The sequence below is a fragment of the Miniopterus schreibersii genome (genome assembly GCF_964146895.1).
Source record: "Miniopterus schreibersii genome assembly, chromosome: 9".
In the NCBI taxonomy this organism is placed as follows: Eukaryota; Metazoa; Chordata; class Mammalia; order Chiroptera; family Miniopteridae; genus Miniopterus; species Miniopterus schreibersii.
Window position 1 is genome coordinate 41,924,639 of NC_138118.1, and position 21,034 is coordinate 41,945,672.

Below are 21,034 nucleotides of genomic sequence, written 5' to 3' on the forward strand. Positions count from 1 at the left end.
TTATTAAGTACATATATTTTCAACATTGACAATATCAGGAATGGAAATGAATGTGTCTTCCTGGAAACAATTATTTTGGAAACATTAAATGATAAAAATGGAATAATTACAGAATATAAAAACACTTAAGTCGGTGCTTTTTCTTGACACAAATATACTTGATCATATATAAAAGAAAAAGACAACATGAATTAACCATAAGTAAGATTTTGTTTGTTTTTTAATCAAGTGGGTTTAGAACTCCACCCTTCCACACTGGTCCCTTTGAAAGGCTGTGCACCTAATTGTTATTCTGTTGTCACAACACTAGTATAATTCACCTCAGAGTTCACTTACAAACATAAAGATGTCTAAGTTTTGCTGATGGCTCTCTGCTGGCCTGTACACTACTCCTATCAAATGAAAAAGCCAGTTATCTTTAAAAATACAGTAACTGAAAAAAAGAAAGGAGAATGTGCCTATGAAAAAAATATGGCAACGCAGTTGCTTATGTTGAAATTGATTCATTTAATATTCCAAAACTCCTGAATTAAGCAGTTCTTTTACATTATACTTCTATTTTAAATTTTATATATTTATTTTTATCATTTTAAAATTTTCAGTTACAGTTGACATGTTTCCAGGGAACACCCCAGCGATGAGACATTACATAACTTACTAAGTCGTCATGCAGATACATCTCACACTCATCTGACACTATACATAGTTATTAGACTATTATTGACTATACTCCCTATGCTGTACTTTACATCCCCATGACTGCTGTAACAACCAATTTGTACTTGTGGATCCCTTTATCTTTGTAACCAATGCCCCCACCCCCTCCCATCTAGCAACCGCCAAAATGTTCTCTGTATCTTTGAATCGGTTTCTGTTCTGCTTTTTAGATTCAATTGTTGATATGTATTTATTGCCATTTTATTATTCATATATATGAATAATATATAGTGTCCCAAAAATGTATACACATGCTTTGACTAATTATAAAGGCAGTGTTTATTAAAATACATTTCATTTTCAAAATAGAGCTATCAGCTGTTAAAGTGTGTATACAGTTTTTTGGGATACCCTGTATTTTTTCTTCTTCTTAAAGAAGACCCTTTAAAATTTCATGTAATACTGGTTTGGTGGTGGTAAACTCCTTTAGCTTTTTCTTGTCTGTGAAGCTCTTTATCTGATCTTCAATTCTAAATGATACCTTTGCTGTGTAATCTTGGTTGTGAGCCTTGCTTTTCATTACTTTTCATTACTTTGGCCTGCAAAGTTTCTGTTGACAACCTTATGGGAGCTCCCTTGTAGGTAACTAACTGCTTTTCTCTTGCTGCTTTTAAGATTCTGTCTTATAACCTTTTGCATTTTAATTATGATGTGTCTCGGTGTGGGCCTCTTTGGATTCACCTTATTGGGACTCTGCTTCATGGACTTGTATGTTTATTTCCTTCACAAGGTAAGGGAAGTTTTCTGTCATTTTTTCTACTAGGTTTTCAATTTCTTGCTCTTCTCCTTCCAGCATCCCCATGATGTGAATGTTAGTATGCCTGAAGATGTCACAGAGGCTCCTTACACTATCTTCACTTTTTTTGGGTTCTTTTTTTCTTTTTGCTGTTCTGATTGGGTGTTTTTTGCTTCCTTATATTCCAAATCGCTGATTTGATTCTTGGCTTCATCTGCTCTATTGTTGATTCCTTGTAAATTATTCTTTAAGTTAGTCTATCCTTCCTAACTGGTTCTTTTTTATGCTGTTGAGGTTCTCACTAAGTTCATTGAGCATCCTTATAACCAGTGTTTTGAATTCTGCATCTAGTAGATTGTCTCCATTTCTAGTTCTTTTTCTGTTCTTTCATTTGGGATGTTTTCTTGTCTCATTTTGTCCCTGTTTGTTTCTATGTATTAGGTAGAGCTGCTACATCTCCCAGGCTTGGTAGAGTGGCATAATGTAGTAGGTGTCCTGTAGTGTGTAGTGGCACACAGCCTCTGCTATCACTCAAGGTGTGCCCACCCCCCCCATATGTGCTGTGTATATACCCTTTTCTTGTAGTTGAGCATTGATTGCTGTTGGCATGTCAATGGGAGGGATTTACCCCCAGGTTGATCAGCTGCAAGGACTGGCTGCAACCACTGATCACTGACCTTTGCCCACCATGGAGGATCAGCTGTGCAGGGGCCCACACCACAGAACAGGGCTTACTTCAGCAGGGCTCTGGTGCCTGCTGATTTGGCCCCTTGAATGTGTTGCTTGTGAGGTAATTGGGTGGTGGTGCTTTGACATGGTCTGAAGCTGTCTACTAGGTGCTCTGGCTCTGGGGCATCCATGGGAGGTGCAGGCCAAGGTCAGCCACTCCCTGTGTTTTGCCTGGGGTCATCCATCATGAGATACAAAGCAATCTTCTTGGAGGTGACCTGGTGAGGCCAAGCTGAGAATTGAGGCCGGCTGCTGCTAGTGCCAGCCCTGGGGCCACTTAATGAGAGATAAGGGGCTCACTGAGGCCAGATGATGCGTGTTTGAGAGATTTTAGGAAAATCTGAAGCATGAGCCAAGACTGGCCATTCATATGGAAAAGCCACTGGAAACAGCTTGGGTGGCTGGAAAGTTGGGTGGGGTGGGCCTCAGGGAATCACCAGCGTGGGGGCAAACAGTGTGAACCAGGTTGATGGAGACTCAGATATGGCACCCACCTGTTGGCTGGGGTAGGGGGCTCATCAAAGGAACAATGGACTCTGCCAGCGTTTTTACCTGGGAGAAAGCTGTCCCCCCAGCTCTTGCCCTGATGCTGGACAATTCAGTTCCTCCCCATATGTCTCTGGTGCCTTTTAAGCTGCTGTCCCAGTGCTGGAGCTCAGAGGAAGGGAGTCCAGGTAAGTCCATGTGCAGGCCCTTAAAGAGAAACTGGGACTCCAGCAGTCTCTGTGTCCCTCAGATTTAATCCTCACTGGTTTTTACAGCCAGAAGTTTTGGGGACTTCTCTTCCCGGCACTGGAACCCTGGGCTGGGGAGCCTGATGGGGGGTTGGGAGGCCGAGTGTGGGGCTGGGACCCCCTGCTCCTCAGGGGAGACCTCTGCGGCCAAGATCTGATTTTTCATCCACAACACATGCATGTGGACCAGCCCATTCTGCATCTCCACCTCTCCTACCAGTCTCGATGTGGCTTCTCCTTTAATTTCATAGTTGTAGGACTTCCGTTCAGCTAGATTTCAGGCAGTTCTGAATGATGGTTGTTTGGTAGTTTAGTTGTAATTTTGATGTGGTTGTGGGAGGAAGCAAATACTGCATTTATGTACGCTGCCTGCCATCTTGACCAGAAGTCTCAAGTTAAGCAGTTTTAGAGAACTGTCTCCTTTTATAAGTTTTCATGTTGGTAGCATAGACTAATACCTTGATTATGTTTTATTTTAACTTGAGATATTCTTGCAGTGGCACATTCACCAGTAACAAAATTCTATTGGCAACATTCCCAAAACATGGAAATTTAAAGTTAAAATTATTATCAACTGCTGGGAGGCATAAAAATTACATCACTAAAAACAGGGTACGAAAATTAGGTTCTTAAAATAAAAATAAAACCTGGTTACTGTTCTTCAGGAAATAATATTTCAAATATATAATCATCCTCATATTAGCTACCAAATTTTTTATACTTAAAATGTGGGGGAGTGAAATTAATTTTATTATTTTAGGTATATTTACCAATTCTCAATCTTCTAAAGATCTAGAATAGTGATTTTCAGCCTTTTTCATCTCATGGCACAATTCTGCGGCACACGAAAAAATACACTTTTTGCCGACCTGACCAAAAAAAAAAGGTATAATTTTGACTCATTTACACCAAACGACTATTGTTGTTGGCTGTTGTCAGTTTTTAATTTGATAATCTAAATTCTTTTGGCAAATGTCATTTTAAAAGTTTCATGAAAACTTAGTTTTAAATTATAGAAAACCCATCTAATTAAATTCAGCTATATACTATTTAAAACAAATACCTTGAGATGTGTAATTCATGAATTAGGAAGTACCAGTTTGATTTTCCAATTTGAACTTTTAATCTAAGCCCAGAATGTGATTCTATACAGAATGTCTTACTTGTTTTCATTTTACAGAAGTTGGCATTTGTTCTGTCACTTCTCTGCACTTTTTTCATTAAAAACATACTTCATGCTAACTAACCGATACTATGAGTCATACTTTTATTATTAAAAAGTTTTATTTATTTAAAAATGCTAAAAACAGTTCCTTTAAAGTACATATTAAAACAACTTACGAAGTCCAGTCAAATCCCATAGTGGTCTTTAAGGTAATCTAAGACTGCTGATGTGCTTGACAAAGCATTAAATACTCTTTTTTCTTGCCTTGATGTTATCTTTTCCATCATGTACATTAAATGTTGATGGAAACACATATAAGGAGTTCCAAGTTCAAGAGCAAGGTCAACCCAATCCCAGATACATTTCAGGGGGGTTTCCTCATATCCAGCAAACATCGCTGGGTTTGTTAAGAGTCCTCTTGCAACCATCACACCTACAAATTAAAGCATACCACATTTATCCACACATTAAGAACTCATAGTTACAAGGTCACACTCAAACTGAGAATATTAAAAAATAAAGTATTATTATAAGGTTTCACAATGCTTTTATATTAGTCTGTTTAATTCAATTATAATACAATTTATTTTTATAGTTCTTTTTATTTTATTTTTAAAATGTTTTTATTTCAGAGAGAGGAAGGGAGAGGGAGAGAAAGAAACATCAATGATGAAAGAGAATCATTGATCAGCTGCCTCCTGCAGGCCCCCTACTGGGGATCAAGCCTGAAACCTGGGCATGAGGCTGCCCGGGAATTGAACCTTGACCTCCTGGCTCATAGGTCAATACTCAACTACTGAGCCATGCCAGCCAGGCTATAGATCTTTTTATAAACCCAGAAAGCTTAAAGGTAGTTACAGGTATTCTTCATTTTATTAAGACTTCTACATTAAACAATCTTTAGGCCTTCTGTTAAGGGTAAATCCAAATTGTCATAAATTGAGCTTGCTTGAAGTTAAGTTTTATCTGCATTCTCCCACTGAGCAATAGGTATCGCAGGGCTTGGTATGCCAGTAATTTAAGGGGATGATGGAACTGCACAGCAGTCTGGGGTTCTTTTGGTTCCTATGACTACTCTTGTGTTCACTAACTCTCTATTCTAGTCTAGGTGTTCTATTTTACTAATAGGCTATCTGAAAGATTCTTAACTAGTCTTTCACCGGATGACGGTGGCAGTAAAATAAATGAGTTTACCTCAACTAATTTATTGTTTCTAAGTAGAACAGCTAATATCATTTTAATAAATTGCTTAGCTTAAACCAACACAAAAGAAAAATATAGTTCCAATTTAAAGAAACTAATGAAAACATTAACATTATTCTCCTACCCCCCCTTTTTTTGCTAGTTAAAAGACAACAGTGCAAGTACTTATTTCTTACCATCTGTCCCTGTAATATGCCACACATTTTCTGCTTCTTTTAAGCTTCTGATGTCTCCATTCGCAATAACAGGTATAGACATATTTTCCTTAATTATTTTAATGGCTTCATAGTGAACTGGCTGATGTCTTTCGTCAACAGTTCTTCCATGGACTGTAATCCAAGAAACTCCTGTTGCTTCAGCCTTTCGACAAAGATCTACAGTTCTTGTAAGGTCATCATGGATCCTATAATTTCAAAATTATATTCATCTTTTTAAAGCACACATTTCAAAGCTAAAATTAATAAACTAAACAAAATAATATTTCATATAAAACATTAGTTAGTTTTGCTATATCATCACTACATGCCACTATCAGTAAGGTGTTTTTTTGCTCAGGGATCAGTTCCAATTTAAGATTTCAAATGTAGCTATTTCACTATTGGCAACAATAGGATGACAAGTTTTATCTTATCTAGTGCTCCTTCCCTTTGGCTTTTGTAACTGAAAAAGTTATCCAAATACTGTCACACATGAATTGAGAGATGCTATCCCAATATTTGCTGTGTATGCCCATTCCCCAACTGGGAGAATATAATACCTTATCTTGAAATATGTTTTTAACCTGTCATCAAAAAACTGATTCCTGGTTTATTTTCTTTTCATTGTGCAATTTTAGTGCAAGTACCACTCCTATTTTCTATTCTTGGTACCAGGAATGTATCTTAGCATTAATTAAGTAGTACATAGAGAAAGTTAAGGGTTTCTTTTTGGGGAAAGTATTATTATTTTATTTATTTATGTATTTAAATCCTCACCCAAGGATATTTTTTTTCCATTGTTTTTTAGAGAGTGTGTGGAAGGGAGGGAGGGAAAGAAAGAGAGATAGAAACATCGATGTGAGAGAAACAATGATTGGTTGCCTCCTGCATGAACCCCAATGGGGCTGGGGATTGAACTCGCAACCCAGGTACGTGCCTTTGACTGGAAATCAAACCCACAACCCTTTGGTGTGCAGGCTGATGCTCTAACCACCGAGCAACATCGGCCAGGGCTGGGGAAAGTTTTTAAATATATATATATTTTTTCCATTTCAGAGAGAAGGGAGAGGGAGAGAAAGAAACATCAATGATGAGAGTCATTGATTGGCTGCTTCCTGTACATCCCCCCTATTGGGGATTGAGCCCGAAACCCCTGGCATGTGACCCTTGACCAGGAATGGAACCAAGATCTCCTGGTTCATGGGTCCCCCACTCAACCACTGAGCCATTCCATTCCGGCCCGGCTTCGGGGAGAGTTTTTAATAATAAAGGGATGTTTTAATTTCTGTTAAAAAATATAAGGAGGAAGTTTTTCTGGATTATAAATAAAAATTATGGTATATATACTTTTACTAAATATCATTTCAATATTTCCATACACCAGCTATAAAATAAGGATGCCCTTGCAGCCCTAGAATAAAATATTCTTTTATTTCCTAAGTAAAGAACTATCTGTCAATAGATTAAAATACTGTCTTTACCTTATTTTAATAGACACTGAAAATCTGGGATTTTCCACTTGATTTCTTACTTGTTTCACCATATCTTGAACAAGCTCTGGCTTGTTTATTAAGCAAGCTCCATAACCGTCAGCCATTGCCCACCTTTATAAAGCAAACACAACAACAAATAAACTATAAATAGTTGAAAAAGAAGATACATTTCTGAAGGCACTATAAGTGCATCAACAATTTATCTATCTAGCAATCTGGACTGGAATCAGATTTTTACAATCCATAGACCCAACATTTCTCAGTGGATCAATTTAAGATTAGGAAAATAGGTTCCCAGATCAAGAAGTACTTAGGGGAAAATGGTTTTCATTGGGAAGTGAGGAAATTGAATTAACATTCATTGAACCAAAATGGATTTAAGTACTTGTAATTACTTGCAATTATTTCAGATTTTTTAAATTCCAAATTTGATGTTTATTATACATAACAAGAGGTTTTATTAGTCTTAAGAGTAGAGAGGTAAGTTTGGCTTATAGCATTCCAACACCACTAAACAGCTTATTTAACTCTCCTAATGAGTATACAAATATGTCTAATCGGATTTGGATTACACTGTATTTAAAACCTTGATTTTATTATTTGGACACATTTTGAATTATTGTCAGATAATTTAGTATAATGTCAGAAACATAGGGATACCATTGTCAAATTAAGTACATCCTATCAATACACAGTTATTTAGAATGAGCCAAATAACTGTGGTATAGGGGAAAAAAAGGTAATTATAAGAAGGTATTCTTACAAAGAAAATTAATTAGGAGAAAATAAGTGGTGAGCTCCCAAATCACGGAATTATAGTTTCTAGAGCAAGTATACCTGACATGGCAGTGAAAATACATTTTAGAAATTGCTATAAACAGTATCTCACATAACTATTTATGGATGAGGTTCAAGGCAGATCCACACATAAAAAATACTAGTGGTGAGGTAAGACAAAACACCTGTCAAAGGTCTATACGTTATTTTAGCCATCAGAAAATACCTTTGCATGTACGTTCCTAAATAACCTTTGCTTATTTGTTGTTCTTATTTAGAGCCCAAGTGTTTTAACTGTATTTTCCTTACTTTTTAATTCTTGGAAAACTAGAAAGATAGTTTACCATGTTCACATAGTTTTTTCTAATCTTTTTGAAAATTCTTCCAACTTCTTTGAGCTTTACCTCTGAGGGCAACCACAGTTAATGTCTATTCCATTCGCATAAGGACAGACTATACGAGCAGCATCAGATAAAAGTCTTGCATCATTAGCAGCAAACTGAACAATCAATGGGCAATCACCTGATAAAATGAATAGCTCATTAAAATTCACAGAAACACACACACACAGGAGATACCAAACTCTAATGTTCATACAATATGAAATAACTATTTTTAGCCCAAGATGCATCTGTTTAAACAAGATATCATTAAAATAATTTTAAACATTTTAAATAAAAAGCAACTTACATTTACTACAAATTCAACAGTATAAGACTTAATAAAATGAAAAGTACAACACTGTTTACAAACAGACCCCTTTCCAAAGGTGAGAGTTATTGTATTCCAGAACAATTTTACATGTACCTGTAAATTTTAAACAAATGTGAACATTCTGTGTACATTGCTATGTGTACTGCCTTTTTTTTTTTAACCTGATGTATTTGGGAGCTGTACTCAAGACTTTTTTTCTTCTTTTCAGTGGCATATTCCACTATATATAGATGGACCACACAGTGTACTTCTAGATTGTTTTTCAGTTGTGGCTCCTGCAAACATGTGATGAGGATACTCTCACATACATGCTTTTGTGAGTATATACACAGGGTAAATTCCTAGGTGTGTAACTGTTGGATAAGCATCTAACATTTGACAGATATTACAAAAATTTCTTTCAAAATAATTTACCAACATAGATATATACCAATATGGATTAAAGTTCTTGTTTTCTCGCAACTTACCATGTTGTATATCCAATAGCGTATGTTTTTCTTTCTGGGCTCTCCGTATTCTTTGTACATTTTTTTATGCCTAATTTTTTTTTTAGTTATTCCTTTTTTATTATTACTTAATTTTTAAAATATATCTTTCTTGTTGAAAGTATTACAGATATCCTTCTCTTTTTGACTCCTCCATCCCACACCTGCCATCCCCCAGGCCTTCACCACACTATTGTCTGTGTCCATGGGTTATGCATATATGCATATAAGTTCTTTGGTTAATATTATTAATTTTTTACAAAACAATGAAATTAGCTCTATCATAAATATCAAAAACATTATATTTTCCCAGTTTTAGTTTGTTTTTGAGTATATTTGTGCCCTTTTCTTACATATACAGCCAAATGTATCAGAACTTTCCTAGGTTTTAAAGGACAATTTTTTTCATCTTTGGGTTAGTGTTATACATACATGTATTTTAATTTTTCTAAAGACTTTTTGAGGACTACCTCAAAAAGTGTGAGATTTACTGGATGTTTCCAAAAATGCAGATTTCTGGGTATTACCCTAGTTCCACTGATTTACAGTATTATCATGGGATCGGAAAATTTGCCTTTTCCTGAGGATGTAGGGTGCTTTCCCATTTGTAACTCAAAAGAGTTATAGAATTTCAGTTTAAAATTTACATATGGGTGTAATATATTTTCAACAGTACTAGAAGCTGAGGATGAAAATTGGTAAATAGTTCCAGGTCTCAGGGTGCACATAATCTAGTAGGAGACAGGTATTCAAAGAGGAAATTATAACAGTAGGATTAAGGACAACATGAGTGGAGGGTGATTAGGAAAGCACCTTGTCCACAAAAGAAGCATAATCTGTTGTTTGCCAGAGAAATAGGGATATAGGGGTTAGGCATGGCTGAGAAGGATATTCTAGGTAGAGAAGTGTGAGAGAATAAAGCATATTCAGGCCTTAAAATAACTTAGTATTTGTGAGTAATAAAGTCAGTGTGCTATGGAGAGAAACTAATGGAAGATAAAGCTGCAGATGTATTTAGAGGCTAGATCATAAAGAATGTTACGTATTATTCACAGGTGCTTGAATTTTACTCTTTAGGCCAGTGGTTCTCAATCTTTAGCAAGCTTAGAATCATCTGAAGGGCTTTTAAAAATAGAAGGCTGGACCACATACCCAGAGTTTCTGATTCAGTAGGCCTGGAATGGAGGCTGCGAATTTTCAGTTCTAACAAGTTTCCAGATGCTACTGATCCTGCTGGTCCAGGGAATCACACTTTGAGAATCACTGCTTTAGGCAATGAGAAGTCTAAGAGATGTGATCAAATTTACATTTTAGAAAAGTCACTTTGGGCTGTTTGGAGGATAGCCTGGAATGGGACAAGACTGGGGGCAGTAAAATAGGAATCTAATCTAATAGTCCAGGTGAGAGAATAGGGGGCCCTAAGGAAGGCTAAGCTTATACTTTGTATACAATCCAGTTTGAAGACACTCAGTAAAAACATGTTTTAAAAAGACAAATTAAGCCCGGCCAGGCGTGGCTCAGCAGTTGAGCATTGACCTAGGATCCAGGAGATTGGAGTTCGATTCCCGGTCAGGGCACATGCCCAGGTTGCCGGCTAGGTGGCCGATCAATGACTCTCTCATCATTGATGTTTCTGTCTCTCTCTCTCTCCCCCTCCTTTCCTCTCTCTGCAATCAATAAAGATTTTTTTTTTTTTAAATAAAAAACATAAAAAACTAAAAGATTTTAAAATAAAATCTCTGAGTTGTGTTGTCTCTGATTAGGCAAGAGAGTTGAGTTTGTTTTTTCTTTTTAAGTTTTACCAAGTCAACAAACTCTGAATTCCACATACCTTGGTTTGTGGTAAATTCGCTGTCTCTGGCTTTTACAGATCTGACAAAATCAGCAGCAACTATCATTGGTGTATAGCACAGATCACAACTGTATTTTCTTACTAGTGTTCTAAAAGCCAACCTGTAAAGGGATAAAACTTTAATTAGGCATTTAGAAATCACCAAATCATATGTACTTCCAAGTTTAATTTAGTTAATTATTAAATATTTATTAGAGGAAAGTTCTGTCTATGGGAAGATGGAGGACATGTTCTTTCCTCTGTACGTCTGCTTAGTATAACTAAAAATCCTGGATGTTATATGTAAAAAAAACATAAGAAAACTCTGAAAGGTGGAGAGAGGAGAGCAGACATGCTTCTTACCTCAGGACCTGAGGAATGACAATGGTGAGTTCTCTGGGTTTTCTTTTTGCCTTAAATATCCCAGACTTGGAGCTGGTGAAGTTGGCAAACTGGAAATACCAATGGGTACAAACAAAACAGCCTCAACAAAAGTCTGCTCTCCCTAACCAAACAGCCAGGAAAGGGACAGCCTAGCAAGACAGAAAACTAAATAACAGCACCCCACTCCAGCCAAACACAGAAAAAACCCTGTGGTTCCAGTGCCACAAAGGTTGAATGGGGAGCCTAGATTTCTACTTTTCCAAGGCTATATCAAGGTTCTCCACTACCCCTCCAAGGTAGTATCAGAAAAAGCCAGGTAGGTAGCTGGGACTTAATCCTTGCTGGCAAGTAACAAGGTACCCCTCAGTGGTATCAGTGGAGCCCTCATGGAGAGTCTGGACTTCCACACCTACTCAGGAGTAGTGAGGCACCCTCCTCCCTCCCCACTGGGAGTAGTATCAGAGCATGCTTAGTAAAGAACCAGGACTGTCATTGTCCAGTAGTTACCAGGCCACTCGCTCCATGTGGAGCTGGAACTCTCATCCTTGCTCAGCAGTAAGGAGGAGCCCCCTGCCCTCAGAGTGTCAAAGGAGACCAAGTGGGGAACCTGGACCCCTACTTCCACCTGATCATAATGAGATGCTACCTCATCTTTCCCCTGCTGTAGTGGTGTTAGGAAAACAACAGTTAAAACAGAAGGTTGAATACTCAGAATCAATGTAATCCACCATATTAATAGACTAAAGAAAAAAATCATGATTATATCAATCAATGAAGAGAAAGCATTTGACAAAATAATATTCATGATAAAAACACTCAGAAAAACAGGAATAGAGGGGATCTTTCTCAACTTGACAAAGAGCACCCACAAAAAGTCCTACAGCTGACATTATACTAACAGGTAAAAGACAGACCAGTTTCCCCCTAGATTAAGAACAAGGCAAAGATGTCTGCTTTCATCATTCTTTTTCAACACAGTGCTGGAACTTCTAGTCAGTGTAATAAGGCATGAACAAAAAGGCATATGATAGGAAGAAAGAAAACTGTCCCTATTTGCAGATGACATGATTGTCATAGATAATCCCAAGGAATTTACCAAAAATCCCTCCTAGAACCAAAAAGTGAGTTCAAGTTGCAGGATACAAGATTAGCATACTAAAATCAATTTTATATCTATATACAGGAAATTAACACATGGACACTGAAATTAAAAGTATACTACTACTTACAATCACTCAAAAAAGAGAAATAATTGGGTGTAAATCTAAGAAGACATACAGAACTTACATGCTGAAAACTATACAACAGTGATGAAAGAAATCAAATAAGGTATAAATCTTGACATACTGTGTTGAGGAGTTAGGTGACTCAACATAGTAAGGAACTCAATTCTCTCCAAGTTGATATGAATATTTAATACAATTCTTATGAAAATTCAGCAAGTTATTTTGTATAAACAGACAAGATCATTATCAAATTTATTTAGAACAGCAAATGAACTAGAATAGCTAAAACAATTTTGGAAAATAAAAATAAAATAGGAGGAAGACAGTCTACCTGATTTCAAGATTTATTATATAGCTAGCTGTAGTAATCAAGACTGTGGTATTGATGAAGGAATAGACACATAGATTAATGGAACAGAATAAAGAATCCAGATAAAGAGCCTTACAAACACTCCCAACTAATTTTTGACAAAAATGCCAAAGCAATTCAATAGTGGAAAACAGCCTTTTTAATAAACGGAGCTGAAGTAATTAGATATCCATAGGCAAAAAAACAAAACAAAACAAAACAAAAAAACCCCTAAGCCTCACACTTACAAAAAATAACTCAAAATTGATTGTGGACTTAAATGTAAAACATAAAACTGTAAGACTTTTAGAGAAAAAATAGGAGAAAATCTTTAGAATCTACAGCTACACATAAATTTCTTACACTTCACACCAAAAGCACAATTTACAAAAGAAAACATTGATAAATTAGACTTAATCACTAAAGAAAAATCTTTTGCTCTGCAAAGGACAGTTCGTTAAGAGGATGAAAAGATAAGCTACATACTGGGAGAAAATATTTGCAAACCACTAATATGACAAGACTAGTATTGAAAATATATAGAGAACTCTCAAAACTCAATAGTAAACAAAAACTCAGCAACAGAAGAACAAACAACCTGATTCAAAAAACAGGAAAGAACTTGAATAGACATTTCTCCAGAGAAGATATACAAACGGTGAAAAGCACATGAAAAGATGCTCAACATTGCTAGCAAAATACAAATCAAAACCACAGTGAGATACCACTTCATATCCATTATGATGGCTATAATAAAAAACAAACAAAAGCCTGGCCAGTGTGGCTCAGTTGTTGGGTGTCCTCCCCTGCACCAGGAGGTTGCTAGTTTGATTCCCGGTGAAGGGCACATGCCAGGGTTTTTGGCTCTATCCCCAGTAGTGGGTGTGCAGGAGGCAGTGATAGATGTTGCACTCTCACATCGATGTTTCTCTCTCTCCCTCTAAAACTCAACAAACTATTCTAAAAAACAGAACAAAAACAAGTGTTGGTGAGGATGTTGAGAAATCAGAATTCTTGTGCGCTGCATGTGGGAAAGTAAAATGGTATAGCCACTATGGAAAACAGTATGGGGTTTCCTCAAAAGACTAAAACTAGAATTGTCATATAATCCAGTAATTCTACTTCTGGGCATATACCCAAAAGAACTGAATGCAGGGTCTCAAAGAGATATTTACACATCCATGTTGGTAAGAGCATTAGCCAAAAGATGGCAGCAACTCAAGTGTTCATCAGTTAATAAATGAATGAGCAAAATGTGGTATATACATTTATAACCGAGCAGTACCTCGGTTTTCAAATGTTTCCATTGTCGAACATTTTGGTTTACGAACGCCGTAAACCCAGAAGTAAATGCTTCGGTTTTCGAACACACCTGGGAAGTCAAACATGCCACATGGCTTCCTCTGAGTGCAAGATCCTGAGGTCTACCTGTCGGCTGTTGATCCCTCGGTTTTCGAACGTTTCAGAACTCGAATGGTCTTCTGGAATGGATTACATTAGAAAACCAAGGTACTACTGTACAATGAAACATCATTCAGCCTTAAAAAGGAAATTCTGATACATGCTACAAAATGGATAAACCTTGAGGACATTGTGTTAAGTGAAATAAGCTAGTCTCAAGAAGACAAATTTGGTACGATTCTACTTAAATGAAGTATATAGACGAGTCAAATTCATAAAGGGAGAAAGAACGGTGGTTGCCAGAAGCTAGGGGGAACAGGGAATATGGGATTTATTGTTTAATGGGTATAGAGTTTCAGTTTAATCAAAATCAGAATGAGATATCACTGTAAACCTATGAGAATGGCTAAAATATAAAACAGGACATAATGAAAAGTTGGTGAGGAGGAGGAGGAGAAAACAGATCCCTCATACATTGCTGGTAAGATCATCAAACAGTACAGCCACTCTAGAAAAGCTTGGCAGTTTCTTAAAAATCTAAACATATAACTACCATATGACCCAGCAACTGCAGTCCCAAGGATCTGTCTTAGATAAATACTTGTGTTCACACAAATACCTGTGCATAAATGTTTATATTTATTTAATATCCATTATATCTTTATAGGTGGGAATTATAAACACTACCATTGTTTAAAAATACGTTTTTATTGATTTTTAGAGAGAAAGGAAGGGACAAAGAGAGAAACATGGATGAGAGAGAAACAGCAATAGGCTGACTCCTGCACGCCACCCCCTACTGGGATTGAGCCCAAAACCCAGGCTTGTGGCCTGACCGGTAACCGAATCATCAACCTCTTGGTGCATAGGAGGATGCTCAACCAACTGGGCCACACTGGCCAGTTAGAGCTTGAAAAGGTTAATTGTTTACTCAGGGCCACACACAATAGGCAAGTGGTAACGCCAGGACTCAAGCCTTGATCATGATCCAAAAGCTAAGTGTTTGAAGATACTATGTGGTGAGGTGGTCTTGCTTTTAAAAAGTCAGAGCATAAAAAGGAAATCACCATTTAACAATACTTACTTTGAATATCGAACCATTGGGGCAGAGACTTTTACCAGCTGCCCAGAATGAAACATTTCTATTGGATCTTTTTTTCTTTCTTGACATATTGCGGTTTGTATGCAGTCATTCTTCATGAACACAGATTTGTTTCAAAACTGAAAAAAAACACCAGTTTACATAGAGAAAACTTACTTTCATTAAATGAATTCCTATCATTCTGACAATTTCAATTGGCAAGAACGTACATTTTTCATGAGGCTTGTGGGCTCAGAAATCTTTTTAGATTCTTTTCACAGTATCAAATAGGATATTACAAAATTCTGCCTCTATTTATAAGTCATAGTTTTAGCACATTGGGAAATTATGATGTTTATGTTCTGTACAGATTATGCTTGTTCATGTAAAACACTAACAGTTTCAAATTCTATATTTAACTCATTATAGTAACATTTTCTGCTCAAATTAATAAATGATCAAGATGTTGAAAACTACAAGATTTTTTTTCATAGTATACCATGTTATAATTTTTCATGTTAGTTTTTCATTTTAATTTTTGGCAATGACAAACCAGGAAATTTGATTGGAATCATTTCATTTATCATCAGCATATGACTGGCACTTTGAAAGTTTTATCTAGGAAAGTTAAATGGCATTAATTGAACAACTTTAAGTAGTAGTTAGCATTTCAAAAGATAGACTGGTATGTTAATATTTATTCTTATTCTCAAATCCTATTCTTTGTACCTGAATTAAAAGGCAAAAAAACCCCCTCACCAACCTTTATTATTTTTTAAAAACTTTTAATGTGGTATTATCTAGTGAAAATTTCAATTATAAATATATAATTGCATAGTAAATCACTTTTATACCCAAAGAGGTACAAGTGATTAAATTAGGTAGTTCATAGTATTTTATAGTTGCTATACTTAAAATCCTATAATTTCATACTGTTAGCTGCTTTCCATATTTTAATTTTTGGCCTTGGTAACTTAGAAACAGATATCAGCCAACTTTAGAAAGGCTGATTTGCTCAACATGCAATTTTTTATTTGGCTAATCCTGAAAGTACTAATATAGCCTAAATATAAACCAATTACTTCAACTTCCTTAAGTAGAATGTACAGTAGGAATATGAAAAACGAGTTTTACTAACCACTGTTCAATTAGCCTGACTTAATGAAAATTTGGACAAAGTTATTAGCATCTTATCTTTTTTATAATAAAAAAATCGTTAGAATGATGAAAGCCACATATACAAGTATAAGCAAAAAAACAGTAGTTCTTTTCATGAGTCAAACCTATTACTTCTGTCTTGCATTTCATATCCTGGTTATGCCATCACCTCCCACCCCTGCTCACTCTAGTTGGAAACCTAGGGTTCCCTCTACTTCTCTATCTCCCACAAGAGTGTCAACCAAGTGGTAGCTTTAATTAAATCTTGAGCACATCTTCATTGCCCCCAGTCTTTGTACATACTCATAATCCCCCATCCTGACAGCCTTTTCTGAATCCCAGATAGAGTTGATCTTATTTACCCACTATACCCATTCCTCTGTTATGTGCATTCGCAATTACTTTTCTATAGTATAATAACATATCTATCTCTTCATGAGTTTTTGAAGGAATGGACGTGTATTATTCATTCAACAAATATTAAGTTCCTCCTGCATGTTGGAAATACACATGAAAATACATTTCCTATGTCCTTAAAAACATATTAGACGTACACAAAACAATAGCTCCAACACACACACACAGATACACACACACACATACAATTTAACTGTTGTGGAAATAACTGTCTAGAGAAGTGGGAGGAATCAACAATGGAGGAAGGAAAGCTTCAGCTGACATTACATGGGAGATGGAGGGAGTGTCTAGCTACAGACAACACATATAAAACTAGATGCTTGAAAGTGCTTGATGTTTTCAGTGAACCATTAGTAATTTAGTGTTGCTTGAGTTCTAACTGAACTAGAGGGTTAGAGGGTCTAAATAGTAATCGGCTTTACATACCAGGTTAAGATTTTTTAGATTTTATAATGTAGGGCAGTGATTTTCAACCTTTTTCATCTCATGGCACACATAAACTAATTACTAAAATTCTGTGGCACACCAAAAAATATATATTTTTTGCCGATCATACAAAAAATAGGTATAATTTTTTTAAGTTGACTTTTGTGACTTATTATTTTTTAAATATATCTTTATGATTTCAGAAAGAGGAAGGGAGAGGGAGAGAGAGAGTTGAAACATCAATGATGAGAGAGCAATCACTGATTGGCTGCCTCCTGCAAGCCCTCAATTGGGGATCGGATCCACAATCCGGGCATGTGCCCTGATGGGGAATCGAACCGTGATCTCCTGGATCCTAGGTTGACGCTCAACTGCTGAGCCATGCCTGGGCAGGCTGACTTTTTAAAAAAATTATTTATTGACTTTAGAGAGAAAGAAACATCGATTTGATGTTCCACTTATTTATGAATTCATAGGTTAATTCTTGTATGTGCCTTGACCAGAGATAGAACTCATAACCTTGACATATTGGAATAACGCTGTAACCAACTGAACTACCGGGCCAGAGCAGGTATAATTTTGATTCATTCATACCAGACGGCTATTGTGTTGACGGCTGTCATTTTTTCATTTGACAGTCTAAGGGAAAAGAGGTCACTGCCTCAGACTAAATAGTCAGGTAGTGCATGTTTTTAAAATTCTTGCAGCACAGCCCTGGCCAGTGTAGCTCAGTTGGTTGGAAGACTGTCCCCTATACTGAAAGGCTGTGGTTGGATTCTGAGATTGATGTTTCTCTCTCACACAGGTGTTTCTCTCTCTCTCTCTCCTTTTCTCTCTCTTAAAAACAAAACAAAACAAAACAAAACAAAACAGAACAAAATATCAATAACCCTATCCTTGGGTAAGGATTAAAGAAAAAAAAAAAGAACTAGGATACCTGAACCATATCTCAGACCAATTAAATGTGAGTCTTTGGGCATAGGTTGCTGGCACCAGTGATTTTTAAAGCTCTCCAGGTGATTTCAATGTGCAACGAAGTGTGGGAGAAAATAAATTCATACACTCCAGCCCGGCTGGTGAGGCTCAGCAGTTGAGCATCGACCTATGATCCAGGAGATAGAGGTTTGATTTCCAGTCAGGGCACATACCTGGGATGTGGGCTCAATCCCCAGCTGAGGGTGGGCGTGCAGGAGGCAGCTGATCAATGACTCTCATCATTGATGTTTCTATGTCTTTCTCCCTCTTCCTTCCTCTCTGAAATAAATGAAAATATATTTTAAAAAATTCATACACTCCAAAGTACGGTGGTACAATTGCATATTTAGATGGGTCTTTACCTTACCTATTAGCTCCTTTGGGATAAGATATGGATTGAATCTTATGTTTGTAAATTCATGCTAGTATGTATAGTAGGGGCTCAAAACTCTTCATTGAATGAATAAATATTATGCAACTTTTCTAACATCTTCCATTGTAAAAACCAAGCAAAGAAAAACAAATTTCATATTTCAAAGATAATTCTTATTGAAGAATTACTTAAAATTTTGTGAATTACAGATGACACCTGAGTCTGAGCACACTGCCCTTGACAATTCCTGTGACTTCCATTCAGAACCATCAAGCCTATTCACACCCTGATTGAGATCAAACAAATTATATTAGGAAAAACCTGGGACAGAGAAAGCATGCTCTGGCGGCGCAGCTCAGTTGGTTGCGCTAGTCCCATGCACCCAGATGTCCCAGGTTGGATTCAGGTCTGGGCAGGTGCCTGGGTTTCGGGTTCCCCCAGTAGGGGGCGAGCAGGAGGCAGCCAATCACTGTTTCTTTTTACGCCTCCCTTCCCCTCTAAAATCAATAAAAGCATATATATATATATTTTTAAAAAGAGCACCTGAGCCGTTATAAGTATTAAATGCATTGAGATTTACAAAGTACGTATAAAAGAGTTTAGCACAGGGTAACTACTATTATTGCATCTTCTTGAAATACTCCTGGCAGAATCAAGAGATCCACCTAGCTCTGAATGGGGTGGGTTGGGGGTGGGGTGTGTCCCTGTGTGTACGTAAAGGAAAAGTTGTATTAGTTTCTTTTTATGAAGAAATGCTTAAATTAACTTTCTTACATACATGATTGATCTGTTAATTTATCAGCATTTATCTTGGAAGAAATCTAGGTGAATGAATGCAGATGAAGCAGCGGAGAGGATGACGAGAACCAGATTTTAGAGCTTCAATGCTGTTAGTTGAGATATGGAAAACCCATCAGTTTGTAATATGGAAAAGTCTGGCATCACTCATAGCACATGGCTGAAACTGAGAGGAAGTAGAAAAGCAGGGGACAGAGGACAGAGACTGAGTCTACTCGTTCATTCCTGGTTCAGTCTTCCTTCCTCACCGGCTCTCGGCTCCCTAATTCTCACTATTCACCCCTGGCCGCTTTCCTTCCCAAGCTTTGCCCGCCTGCCTTTACCCCTGGACTGAGAATCAAGGCGTGGGACAGAGAAAGCTGGGTAACTACTAACTCCCGCCAGCTGTGCCTATGGAACGCAAGCAAAGTTCCCACAAACCACCGCTCTGCCTCCAAGAGGCCCCGGTTCTTAGGTTAAATACTTGCTTTAGCGATAAGCGCTGCGGCCACGCTCCTGCGCCCACCTCCTCAGCAGCCCGGGAACGACACCAGTCCCAGCGGCCCGGGGAGAGAAGGCGCTTTCGGCCCGCCCGAGGGCTTCGGCTTTCCGGCTGCGCTGGGCCCACGGCACCCGCCTGCTCTAGCAACCACCCGGCTCCCGGCCAAGATACGTCCAGCTGCGGTCTATTAAGCCCACTCACCCGCAGGCCGGTAGCCGTGGGACAGGCGGAGCGGGTGGCGCGGGAATTTTGCGTCACCACTTGAGGGGGCAGGCCCGCCCCTGACGTCATCACCCAGGTACCTGACAACATGGAAGCTGACGACGGCGTCGCTGCTGTGGCTGGCCATGGGGCTCTGGGCTCTCGGGCGGCTGCAGCTACAGTCCGGGAGCTTCTGCAGGACGGTAAGAAGTCGGGAAGGGTCAAGTCGTGGGACTAGGGGCTGTCCTGCTCCGCACCCGGGCCTCGGTGGCGGATTCAACTGGCCGCTTTGCGGAAAGTTTTCCGGTCTCGACGTGACCACTCCCCTCCGCCGGGCCCCGGGAGTCTGAGCGCCCGCCTTGCCAATCTCTTTCCTGGGACACCTGATTTCTGGTTGCTCGCATTTCCACTGTACCCTCCGCGCGCCTGGGGCTTCCCTGAAGTCCTGGGATCCCGCAACGGGTGACTCACGTTGACAGCCACTGGCTGCCGCCGCAGTTCTTGACCAAAGGCTGAAACGTTCCATCCCATGAAAAGTGTGAGACCGAGGGCAGATGACAGACGCTTAATGAAAGAGGGCCTTATTTTTAAATACAATTAGGAACATCCCCTCAGTTAAATTCTTGGATTGTACAGATGGCACCGTTCGTTTGTTTCTTTAAAGGCGTTTATCCACAAGCAAACATGGGATAGGATTTGGAGTATTCGTTCAGGCTGGGATTAACCATATTGAATTGAATATTAACCATATGAATTGTGAAATTTATTGACAATTTTGGACAGAAATTGCTAGATACTAGAAGATAAGTATAGTACATTTGAGAAGCACGTTAAATTGTATTACTCCAGTTAACATGCCCCAAATCTCTTACTCTTCAGAATAAAGTTCGAATTTCTAAGACCCTTATCTGCTCTTAATTTTCTTCCCGAATTGTCGCATTCTACCTTATATTAAAATAATTTGATAATTTAATCTTTTCTAC

General features: G+C 37.9%; 2 protein-coding genes across 18 annotated transcripts in view; one reads left to right on the forward strand and one right to left on the reverse strand.

The window, feature by feature from the left end:
• Positions 1-279: 279 nt before the first annotated feature.
• On the reverse strand, positions 280-20,109 carry DUS4L (dihydrouridine synthase 4 like). Of its 16 annotated transcripts, none has more exons than XM_081146858.1 (10): positions 20,052-20,091; positions 19,350-19,535; positions 18,372-18,477; positions 15,226-15,362; positions 14,169-14,221; positions 10,782-10,903; positions 8,156-8,273; positions 6,963-7,085; positions 5,461-5,687; positions 283-4,514 (listed from the first exon to the last, which is right to left on the reverse strand). In XM_081146858.1, the coding sequence occupies exons 4-10, from the start codon at positions 15,310-15,312 to the stop codon at positions 4,267-4,269; spliced, it is 978 nt and encodes a 325-aa protein (XP_081002984.1). In that variant the 5' UTR covers positions 15,313-15,362; positions 18,372-18,477; positions 19,350-19,535; positions 20,052-20,091; the 3' UTR covers positions 283-4,266. The 16 variants fall into 16 exon arrangements, with proteins under 16 accessions (XP_081002983.1, XP_081002982.1, XP_081002984.1 ...); XM_081146860.1 differs by having other exon boundaries at positions 19,350-19,458; positions 20,052-20,087; XM_081146859.1 differs by lacking the exon at positions 18,372-18,477.
• The window catches only part of COG5 (component of oligomeric golgi complex 5), a 324,571-nt gene continuing 323,578 nt past the window's right edge, over positions 20,042-21,034 (forward strand). Inside the window, exon 1 of one of the 2 annotated variants that reach the window (XM_081146842.1) lies at positions 20,042-20,254. In XM_081146842.1, coding sequence (XP_081002968.1) covers positions 20,161-20,254 — 94 coding nt within the window. In that variant the 5' untranslated portion in view covers positions 20,042-20,160. The remainder of the gene's footprint in view (positions 20,255-21,034) is intronic. The other variant, XM_081146843.1, reaches the window with a different exon arrangement.